Source organism: Scyliorhinus torazame, chromosome 16, assembly GCF_047496885.1.
Source record: "Scyliorhinus torazame isolate Kashiwa2021f chromosome 16, sScyTor2.1, whole genome shotgun sequence".
In the NCBI taxonomy this organism is placed as follows: domain Eukaryota; kingdom Metazoa; phylum Chordata; class Chondrichthyes; order Carcharhiniformes; family Scyliorhinidae; genus Scyliorhinus; species Scyliorhinus torazame.
This window is the reverse complement of record NC_092722.1, coordinates 172,743,224-172,755,492: the sequence shown is the minus strand read 5'-3', so window position 1 is coordinate 172,755,492 and position 12,269 is coordinate 172,743,224. Positions and strand designations below refer to the sequence as shown.

Sequence of the window (12,269 nt, the reverse complement as noted above, 5' to 3'; positions counted from 1 at the left end):
ACTCAATGATCTTCCTGATCATTGTGAACACTGAATCTGCAGTCATTGCTTTGATACCATTCCTCTCCCTTTCAAGTATCGCCATCATCTCCCATTTTCAAAGGGCATATCTGACCCTTCCACCTCTTCTTACCACACAACTCAGTGAATTGTTTGCACATCTGCTCTCCTACTGCCTGCTGACTATTTGGTGGTCTATAATGCCCATTTTTTATTCCTAAGTTTCCCCCCACAAAGCCTCATTAGAAGACTCTTCCAAGATAGTCCCTCCTTGCTGCAGTAAGGTGGGTTTCTTCCGGGTGCTCCAGTTTCCTCCCACAAGTCCTTAATTAGAATGCAACACCACCACCTTTTTTGCACCCTTCCCTGTCCTGCCTGAAGATCCTGTATCCTGAAATGTTCAATTGCCAGCCCTGCCCCTCCCTCAACCGCTCGGATGACAGTAGCAGTTACTAAAGTAAATCTGGAATGTACAAAACTACTGACCACAAAATGACTACTTTTTTGTAAAAAATCAAAACCGTTTCACTGAGAACGAAATATACTTGGCGCGATTTAATGGAAAAGTTTGAGTGTGGTAGCAAGCAGGAAATGCTGCATGCTCCCCCGCACGGCCCGGCGAGCCTGTCACCGCTATGAACCGTTAATTGTCCGACTTAACGAGGCCACGGGGATCCATGCGGCAAATCATGGTTTGCCTGCTGATTCGCTTGGGATCATGCTCGCCAGCCCCTTGCTAACAAGTGACAGCAGAAACCGCCCCTGCACAGCCAACCCCACTCCACTCGCAGCCATGCCGCCATGGAGACCAGCCCCACACTTTGGTGAAATGTCCAGACAAAGGAATGTCCAGATGAGACAGCAGTTGGAGGTCTTCAGGATATCAGGACCCAGCTGGGTCCCAGTCAGATACTGAGTGTCTGGAACAGGTTTACCCAGAGCTGATGCAGATGATAGAGTGCAGCCGTCAGATTCAAAGGGGACGTCAGCATCTCTCCTGCAGTTCCATCGTTGAATGGAGGACTCACAGAGGCTATGGGCACAGGAGATGTCGCTGGCCATGCGTGGCACGGAGGCCAACATTGCAAGGGTGGTGGCTGCAGTGCAGAGCCTGGTACACTGTCAGCAGCATTAGCGGAGGTGTCCAAGGCGTCGCACAATCGGTGACGGCCATGTACGAATGCTCCGCAGCATGTCCCAGTTGCTGGGGAACATCACCCAGTACCAGGTGGACCTTGATGAGCCACTGTTGAGCATGTCCCGGTCCCAGGAGGACATTGCCAGGGTACTCCAGAGCTTGTCCCAGTCACTGAGGACATTGGCGAAGGCGTCAACACCGTGATGCAGACGGTGGGGAACTGCCAGGGCTGGCAGAGCCAGATGGCGCAGGGGCAGCTGGGGCTCAATCCAGCTGCCCCTGTCAAAAAGTGTACTCCAGGGCCCTATGGGCACCAACCGGGACGAGGGGGCGCTGGGTGTCGATGCGGAGCCTTCCTTTGGAGTGGTGTGCTGGCCACCAGCACCCCCGAGTCCCACCCCACTGATAGTGGTGCTTTTGCACCCAGCACCCGGTACAGTGCAGCACGGCGGGCATATGACGCCGGCAAGTGCGCCGGGGCTTTTCGCATCCAGAGGATGCCCACCAGGGGCATCGAAGGTCATGGGATGCGGTAAGCAGCAGACTGCCTCTGATTTGTATCCTGGGGCACACCTAGATGCAGTGGCACTGCACAGAAGGGCATTGGAGGGTGAGGATGCAGGGGATTCTGGGAGGGGTGGGGTGAGTGGGTGAACGAGCACTCAGCTGGCGGTCAGGGGTCAGACAATGGCATTGAATGAGGAGCACCATCACTCAGTGGGTTATTATCACTCCCTGCCCTCGACCATGACCCTCTGACACAGTCCCATCGCCCTGGATTCATGTCACAGACTCTGGGAAAGTGGGAATTGGGGCTGGTGGGAGGGGAGAGGATGGTGAAGGGAGGGGGACAGCCGAGTGATTTGGGGGGAGAGCGGGAAGGAGGAGTGGGGAGAGGGGGAATGACAGATGGGGTCACATTCTATATAAAGCGGGCAAGGATGAGGGGTTCCCTCGCCTTTTGGGCTTGCTGGACCCTCACCACTCCCACCTGTATTCCATCCTCTGGCTGGTCCTGCAGTCCTCCTTGGGCTCGTCCTCCGGCCCCTTGTGGTCTGCCTCCTCGTCCTTTTCCGCTGAGGTGGCTACATATTCCTCCCCATCCTCCTCCAGCACATTGCCCAGCTGCTGTGCTAGATTGTGGAGGGCACAGCAGACCACCACAAAGTGGGCGACGCTCTTGGGAAGGGTGTGTGTGTGTACTCCATTGCACAACCTACAACCTGAGCAGTCGAGGCATCAGAACAGCATTTTGAGGAGTCCGGTGCACCGCTCAATGACAGCCCGGGTGGCCACATAGTCCTCGTTGTATTGGGTCTCCGCATCAGTCACCGGCCTTCATGGATATCCCTTATTCCCCCAAGAGCCAACTGGCCATTCTGGGTGGTCGTCGAAGAGGCTGGGGATGTCTGACTGCCCCAGGCTGTAGCAGTCGTGTCCACTCCCTGGGAAGCGTGCACAAACACGCATGATCTTCATGTAGTAATCGCACATGAGCTAGATGTTCAGCGAGTGGAACCGTTCCTGTTAATTTAGGGCACTCCCAGGCGGCCTGGTGCATGTAAGGCGACATGCATGGCATCTATTACCCCGGAACCTGGGGTATCCCGGCGATGGTGGAGAATCCTGCTGCCCAGGCATCTTGTTGGGCTTGGCCTGTCAAAGTTTTAATAGTTTTCTGCCCTGACAAAAAAGGCACCCGTAACCACATGGATGCACTTGTGGGCTGTAGCTTGTGAGATGCCGTACAAGTCTCCGCTGGAGCTATGGAATGATAATGAGGTGTCAAAATTCAGGACTGCGGTAACCTTGGTGGCCACTGGGTGTGGGTATCCTCCTCCACGTGATGCTAAGTCTGAAAGGATATGGCGCAGGTGCTGCATCTTCTCCTGGTTGAGGCGGAGCCTCCTTTGGCTGTCCGCATCTGTTCAAAAGATGCCTGTACACCTTGGGGCATCGCCGGCCTCTGCCTCTGGGTCGCTCCCTGACCTGATGGGCGGTCAGGTCCTGAGGGCATGAGGTGGGGCCCTGCATGTGGGCCTTCACCTCGAGTCTATGTCGACATTGCTACCGCTGCCATCTCCGGCACCTGGCCTGCCAGCAGCACCACTAGGGCAAGATCTGCGGTGCCTAAGATATCATCCATCCTGTGTAATATCTATTAGGGATTAGAGAGGGAGTGAGACTAACAACCAGTGGTGTCTTCCACCCCTGGACCCTCCATTCCCCAATTGCCCCCCAATCGCCATGCCCTGCCCACGCACCCCCCGGCCGCACCGTAACGTTTCTTGGACCGGCGCTTGTTCCTTCCCTGGTGCACGCACCCACGCTCTGGTTGCCGATATGTCCCCGGTGCTGGGGCCCAGCTCCTGGGTGTTTGGATGTTGGCCAGTGGTCCTCGGTGTTGCCTCCCGCAGTGTTCACGCACAATGTCCAGACCTCTGGGTCTGATTATGCTGCTGGGCAATAACTTGCTAGATGACAAGCCTACTCTCGAGAATCTACTTGGTATGTGTGTAGTACTCACTTAACTACAACGATTGCCAATTCCCAATTAGCTATAGCCTTCAGCCGCATGGCCAAAAGCCTCCGCGGTCAGTGGGAACCATGGGTGGTCGGTGGGCAGGCGGGCAGCGGCTGGGTTGTATCTAGAGTGGGCCACATAGTCAAGGGGTTGGCACGGTGGACCCGCGGGCACTGCGGCACCCCCCCCCCCACCCAACCTGAGGACATGGTGGCCCATCCCAACCGAGGCTGACCCCCCCCCTCCTCCCCCCCCCATCAGAGCAGCAGCCCCAGTGTCAGCAGGCTCTGTGCCGATGAGCGAAGATGGCTACTCGCCATCTTGGGTCCCCACAGCAACTCGTTTTGAAAAAGGAGTACTAATTGGCGCCCGTGAAACCATATGCTGGGAGGCGGTTCGATCACTAGAGACTGTTAGATAGGGGGTCACTCACGTTAATTGTATGGAGATTGGGCTTAAGTGGTGATTAATAATAATAATAATAATAATAATAATAATAATCATCATCTTTATTCGTATCACAAATAGGTTACAGTAACACTCAATTAAGTTACTGTGAAAAAGCCCCTAGTCGCCAAACTCCGCGCCTGTTCGGGTACACTGAGGGAGAATTCAAAATGTCCTATTCACTTAAGAAGCACATCTTTCGGGACTTGTGGGAGGAAACTGGAACACCCGGAGGAAACCCACGCAGATACTGAGACTGTGCAGACTCCGCACAGACAGTGACCCATGCCGGGAATCGAACCCGGGTCCCTGACACTGAAACAACAGTGCTAACCACTGTGCTACCGTGTTATTAGTTTCTCGCCACGCTAAGGCGAAATCCTGATTATGCCAATGGTAGAGGACTGCAATCAGATGGGCACCTGGCATGGTTCTCGATTCTAGCCCTTCCCACGATTTAATGGCTTCGTCATGCTCTCGCTTTAGCACAACGCGGCCATTAAATCGCGCTCATTGTCTTTGCTGGGTCAGACTTGCGTGTGACTCCAGATCCACACGAGGTGCTTAACTCTTATCTGCCCATTGGGCGATTCCGTTGGAAAGGGATGTGAATAAATTAATTTTTAAAAAGGACCATAAGTTACTTAAAACTTTTCTCAGGGCAGTGTGCTGCTGTTTGCTGGCTCCTCACAAGAGGGCATTAGAGACTTGCATCGCTGAGACTCAGTCTGTAGTGAGCTTAGAACAGAATTCAGAAATATTCATACTTGGCAATGGACATCAAACATCATGTCCTGTGTCTTAGCTAAAGCATCTGAGTATTTCATTGATGATCTTTTACTTAAGCAACATCAGACTTGAGGAATAGTGCATTAACCCTGTGGCTGACCTGCTACGTTTGTAATGAAACATGGTCATATGTGCATACGTCGAGCTATAGGCATTCGATTCATTGAGCACAAACTAGTAAAGTGAAGCTTGGCCATAATGGGGGTCTGCATCTGTTTTAATTTACTGTTAACCATGCTATGAGGAGTAATGAATTTGTTTTATGTAATCTCTAATTTCTTCAACTCCACCTGTAAAATAAACAGTTTATTCTTTTGTGATTAATGTGTTTCACTGGCCATCTAGAGTAATGAGTGGAGAGCACATGCAGCCATGTAAAATTATACTAACTGGTACATACAGCGAGGTTCTTTGTTGTTATGACTGATTGCTCATGCTAGTATATTACTAGATATTGGGCCCTAAAGGAAAGGGGATGTGAAGCCTACTTACAGGAGAGATGGGGTTGCTGGTATAGGAATTTGGAACAAGTCACCATTTCATGTACTAAGGACGTAGCAAAATACTTTGCATGCAAAGAATTAATTTTGGAATGTCACTCTCATAATCCAATGTTGTGGAGATGCCGGCGTTGGACTGGGGTGAGCACAGTACGAAGTCTTACAACACCAGGTTAAAGTCCAACAGGTTTGTTTCGATGTCACTAGCTTTCGGAGCGCTGCTCCTTCCTCAGGTGAATGAAGAGGTCTGTTCCAGAAACACATATATAGACAAATTCAAAGATGCCAAACAATGCTAGGAATGCGAGCATTAGCAGGTGATGCTAATGCTCGCATTCCTAGCATTGTTTGGCATCTTTGAATTTGTCTATATATGTGTTTCTGGAACAGACCTCTTCATTCACCTGAGGAAGGAGCAGCGCTCCGAAAGCTAGTGACATCGAAACAAACCTGTTGGACTTTAACCTGGTGTTGTAAGACTTCGTACTATAATCCAATGTAGCAGCTTAGCTGTTCAGGTGCATGTCGAAATCCTTGGAACTACGCAAGAAATAGAAAATGTTTCCAGTGTCCTGACCAGTATTCCTCCCTCAATGAAGAACATTTTAACTGGTGTGATAAAGAATTAAGAGCAATACAGCACAGGAACAGGCCCTTCGGCCCTCCAAACCTGTACCAGCCATGATACTACCCTTGGCCAAAACTCTCAGCATATCCTTGTGCCGTATCCCTCTATACCCATCCAATCAGTGTATAAAGAACAAAGAAGAATACAACAATGAATACAGGATTTTAGATGCATTATATAAAAACATTTGGCATTTTAAGGGTTAAAGGCCTGGGGTTAAATTGTGTTTGACCACAGTAATTATGTTTTTAAAATAATCTTGTTTTGCAAGAAAGCTTTTAGGAGCCAGAGGTGAAATTGAGCAGAATAATGCAGGCTAATGCAATGTTTTTAAAAATCATTTTACGGGATGTAGGCTTCGCCAGCATTTCTTGCCCATCCCTTGTTGCCCTTCAGAAGGTGGTGGTGAGTTGCCGCCTTGAACCGCTGCAGTCCTTGAGGTGTAAGTACACTCACTGTGCTGTTCGGGAGGGAGTGCCAGGATGTTGCCCCAACTACAGTGAAGGAACAGCGATATATTTCCAAGTCAGGGTAGTGAGTGACTTGCAGGGGAGCCTCCAGGCCGTGCGGGTCCCAGGTATCTGCTGCTCTTGTCCTTCTAGATGGTGGTGATCGTGGGTTTGGATGTGCTGTCTAAGGAACCTTGGGGAATTACTGCAGTGCATCTTGTAAATGGTGTACACTGCTGCCACGGTTCGTTGGCGGTGGAGAGTTTGAATATTTATGGAAGGAGGAGCAATCAAACAGGCTGTTTTGTCCTGGATGGTGTTGAGCTTCTTGAATGTTGTTGGAGCTGCGCTCATCCAGGCAAGGGGAGAGTATTTCATTACACTTGTAGATGGTGGACAGGCGTTGGGGTTCAGTAGGTGAGTTACTGATTCCTAACCTTTGACCTGCTCTGATAGCCACAGTAATAATATGGCTCGGCCAGTTCAGTTTCTCATCAGTGGATGATCATCCAGGATGTTGCTTAGGGGGAGTCTCTGGGGAGTTGGTATTTTCAGACTGGAGAGTTCATTTGTTTTCAGTTTGGGGTGATGTCATTGCTGAGTGGAGCTAAGATATTCGGATATTTTGAGAAAACGTTTTGAGTTGAGTTCCCATCTGGCTACCCTTTTAAAACCTGTTGACTAGTTAAAAAAGGATAATAGTATTTAAAGCCGTTAAGACTTATCTGAGGTCAAGGAGGAAGCTGAAATAAAGCCGTTGAAACAGCTTTTTGAAGACATCTAACCAGAGTCTGCAGGGGTTCTAATAGGAGCCAAATCTATTCTGGAATACATGTATTAATCTTGGAATATGGGATGGATTGAGAGCTGTATGTTTTTCCTAACTTGTTTAATTGGGAATTTAGTGGTATTTACTATAAGAACATAAGAACTAGAAGCAGGAGCAGGCCATCTGGCTCCTCGAGCCTGCTCCACCATTCAATGAGATCATGGCTGATCTTTTGTAGACTCCGCTCCACTTTCCGGCCCGAACATCATAACCCTTAATCCCTTTATTCTTGAAAAAACTATCTATCTTTATCTTAAAAACATTTAATGAAGGAGCCTCTACTGCTTCACTGGGCAAGGAATTCCATAGATTCACAACCCTTTGGGTGAAGAAGTTCCTCCTAAACTCAGTCCTAAATCTACTTCCCCTTATTTTGAGGCTATGCCCCCTGGTTCTGCTTTCACCAGCCAGTGGAAACAACCTGCCCGCATCTATCCTATCTATTCCCGTCGTTTTATATGTTTCTATAACATCCCCCCCCTCATCCTTCTAAATTCCAGCGAGTGCAGTCCCAGTCTACTCAACCTCTCCTCGTAATCCAACCCCTTCAGCTCTGGGATTAACCTAGTGAATCTCCTCTGCACACCCTCCAGCGCCAGTACGTCCTTTCTCAAGTAAGGAGACCAAAACTGAACACCATACTCCAGGTGTGGTCTCACTAACACCGTATACAATTGCAGCATAACCTCCCTAGTCTTAAACTCCATCCCTCTAGCAATGAAGGACAAAATTCCATTTGCCTTCCTAATCACCTGTTGCACCTGTAAACCAAATTTTTGCAACTCATGCACTAGCACACCCAGGTCTCTCTGCACAGCAGCATGTTTTAATATTTTATCATTTAAATAATCCCTTTTGCTGTTATTCCTACCAAAATGGATGACCTCACATTTGTCAACATTGTATTCCATCTGCCAGACCCTAGCCCATTCACTTAGCCTATCCAAATCCCTCTGCAGATTTCCAGTATCCTTTGCACTTTTTGCTTTACCACTTATCTTAGTGTCGCCTGCAAACTTGGACACATTGCCCTTGGTCCCCAACTCCAAATCATCTATGTAAATTGTGAACAGTTGTGGGCCCAACACTGATCCCTGAGGGATGCAGCAACCTTTTGTGTGGCACCTTGTTAAAGGCTTTCTGGAAACCCAGATATACCACATCCATTGGCTCCCCGTTATCTACCACACTGGTCATGTCCTCAAAAAGTTCCACTAAATTAGTTAGGCACAACCTGCCCTTTATGAACCCATGCTGCGTCTGCCCATTGGGACAATTTCCATCCAGATGCCTCGCTATTTCTTCCTTGATAGATTTCAGCATCTTCCCTACTACCGAATTTAAGCTCACTGGCCTATAATTACCCGTTTTCTGCCTACCTCCGTTTTTAAACAGTGGTGTCACGTTTGCTAATTTCCAATCCGCCGGGACCACCCCAGAGTCCAGTGAATTTTGGTAAATTATCACTAGTGCATTTGCAATTTCCCTAGCCATCTCTTTTAGCACTCTGGGATGCATACCATCAGGGCCAGGAGACTTGTCTACCTTTAGCCCATTAGCTTTCCCATCACTACCTCCTTGGTGATAACAATCCTCTCAAGGTCCTCACCTGTCATAGCCTCATTTCCATCAGTCACTGGCATGTTATTTGTGTCTTCCACTGTGAAGACCGACCCAAAAAATCTGTTCAGTTCCTCAGCCATTTCCTCATCTCCCATTATTAAAATCTCCCTTCTCATCCTCTAAAGGACCAGTATTTACCTTAGCCACTCTTTTTTTGTTTTATATATTTGTAGAAACTTTTACTATCTGTTTTTATATTCTGAGCAAGTTTACTCTCAATCTATCTTACTCTTCTTTATAGCTTTTTTAGTAGCTTTCTGTTGCCCCCTAAAGATTTCACAGTCCTCTAGTCTCCCACTAATCTTTGCTACTTTGTATGCTTTTTCCTTCAATTTGATACTCTCCCTTCTTTCCTTCGATATCCATGGTCGATTTTCCCTCTTTCTACCGTCCTTCCTTTTTGTTGGTATAAACCTTTGCTGAGCACTGTGAAAAATCGCTTGGAAGATTCTCCACTGTTCCTCAACTGTTTCACTATAAAGTCTTTGCTCCCAGTTTACCTTAGCTAGTTCTTCTCTCATCCCATTTTAATTTCCTTTGTTTAAGCACAAAACACTAGTGCTTGATTTTACCTTCTCACCCTCCATCTGTATTTTAAATTCCACCATATTGTGATCGCTCCTTCCGAGAGCATCCCTAATTATGAGATCCTGAATCAATCCTGTCTCATTACACAGGACCAGATCTAGGACTGCTTGTTCCCTCGTAGGTTCCATTACATACTGTTCAAGGAAACTATCGCGGATACATTCTATAAACTCCTCCTCAAGGCTGCCTTGACCGACCTGGTTAAACCAATCGACATGTAGATTAAAATCCCCCATGATAACTGCTGAACCATTTCTACATGCATCAGTTATTTCTTTGTTTATTGCCTGCCCCACCATAATGTTACTATTTGGTGGCCTATAGACTACTCCTATCAGTAACTTTTTCGCCTTACTATTCCTGATTTCCACCCAAATGGATTCAACCTTATCCTCCATAGCACCGATGTCATCCCTTACTGTTGCCCGGATGTCATCCTTAAATAACAGAGCTACACCACCTCCCTTACCATCCACTCTGTCCTTCCGAATAGTTTGATACCCGTGGATATTTAACTCCCAGTCGTGACCATCCTCTAACCATGTTTCAGTAATGGCCACTAAATCATAGTCATTCACGATGATTTGCGCCATCAACTCATTTACCTTATTCCGAATACTACGAGCATTCAGGTAAAGTACACTTATGTTGGCTTTTTTACCTCTGTTCTGAATCTTAACACCTCGATCAGTAACCTCTCCTAAGTTATATTTCCTCTTAACCTTTCTCCTAATTTTCCTTGTGGTTGAACCCATATCTTTTTGTAACAACCTGCCACGTCGCTTGCCATAAATGTTTTCACTTCCCGTTTTATTCCTTTTATTCTTCCTGGTCCTATTCACTGAGCTCCCCTCAGTCACTGTACCTTGTACTGTCGCCCTTTTTGATTTTTGACTATGGCTTCTCTGCCTTACACTTTCCCCCTTACTGCCTTTTGGTTCTGTCCCTGTTTTACTACCTTCCAACTTCCTGCATCGGTTCCCATCCCCCTGCCACATGACTTTAAACTCTTCCCAACAACTCTAGCAAACACCCCCCCCCCCCCCCCCCCCCCCGGACATCGGTTCCAGCCCTGCCCAGGTGCAGACCGTCCGGTTTGTACTGGTCCCACCTCCCCCAGAACCGGTTCCAATGCCCCAGGAATTTGAATCCCTCCCTCTTGCACCATCTCTCGAGCCACCCGTTCATCCTATCTATCCTGACATTCCTACTCTTGAGTAGCTCGTGGCACTGGTAGCAATCCTGAGATTACTATCTTTGAGGTCCTACTTCTTAGTTTAACTCCTAACTCCCTGAATTCAGCTTGTAGGACCTCGTCACGTTTTTTACCTAGATTGGGTCGTATTGTTTAAGTGGTAATTGTAAGCTATTTTCGGGAGTTTAATAGTGTGTTAATAATAACGTTTTGTTTTAAAATACCAAATCCCTATTTCTTTGTGCAATCACTCTGGAGCGAAGTGTTCTTTTTGCACAGTCTTAGAAAAATAAAATATTGGGGCGTCGTTAGTCCAGTATCCTAGCCACTGTAGGCGCCTGGTCTTGGATAGTAATACTGCCCATTCTCTATTTGTGGGATCTTACTGGAAAAATCGGTTAACTTATTTTACCTTTCTGATATGAATGAATGCACTTCAGAAAAAATAAAATTATTGGATGTGATAAACTTAAGGATTTCTGAGTCCATAATGCGGCTCTATATGAATGGTCCTTGTCAGGAGTGTCGCAATGACAGCTGACCTCAGAATGTACCTATTTGCGCTATTAAGCATGGTGGCCTCCAGTCACCTGAAACTTAATTCTGCTGTAGCATCAGAATATTATTTTGTGAATAATGTGTTGTAATGCTGCTATGTGCTTCCGGGGGCATCTTTGTCATTCTGGGGATCCCTGTATTTCCTAAGTGATCTAGGACCCAGCATTTAGTAAGGTTTTGAATTTGGTTGTGATTATCTCTGCATATTTTATTAATTTACATTTCCCCATCCCACCCCCTCCCATCACCCACCTTAACATTGTGTTCTGTTGTCCGAAACAAATTTGTACCCTGCCTATTCTGCTCGCTATCATGACCATTCTTCATGACTTAAGTCTGAACAGTTCTGGCAATGAGAAGGACCAGGTTTAGCCCAGTCAAATATCCAGCCAGAGTTCCTAAATAGTGACCAAGTACTTTGTCTTTCAATCCCTACCCTCTATTGCACAGTTTGTGAGAATAACTGTCTCATTTGGCATCAGTTGATTCAGCAATGATTGGGAATTCAACATGAGACTTTTTGATCCATGTGCATTCATTCCAAAGTATATGATGTATTTCCCATTTTCTGTACCAAACTGAATCAAACCATAACTAATAGTGCAGGAAATGAAAGTAAATGTAATAAAAGCTTTTTGTGATCAACAGTAAGTATTTTTATGGACTGTCTGAGCCTTTAAAGTAATAATCATGTTACTCTCTTGTTTAGGTTATTTATCCTGGGGTTCTACGACCGAGCTGAACACATTCACTGTACTCTGGAATTGAGCTCCAGTGTTTGGAAAGAGAAGTCTCGAAGCTCCATCAAAACGGTATCTTTATTTACAGTTTTTAAGTGAAAGCATCTATTATTGCTTTTCATAGTGTCAACAGGAGACTTTCATGAAACACTGAACAAAACATACAGTAAAACCTAGTCCTATACAATCAAGAGAACTTGTGCGTTGGCAGGCTCCCTCAGACTAAACCCACATGCATCCCCCCCCCAAACCCTGGAGTAA

The 12,269-nt window shown here is 47.1% G+C and overlaps 1 protein-coding gene across 1 annotated transcript in view; it reads left to right on the top strand.

Annotated features, from left to right (window-relative positions):
- The window catches only part of pdzd8 (PDZ domain containing 8), a 260,442-nt gene that overhangs the window by 105,424 nt on the left and 142,749 nt on the right, over window positions 1–12,269 (top strand). The window contains 1 exon segment of the mRNA XM_072479485.1: window positions 11,978–12,080. Within this exon segment, the coding sequence (XP_072335586.1) occupies window positions 11,978–12,080 (103 nt within the window).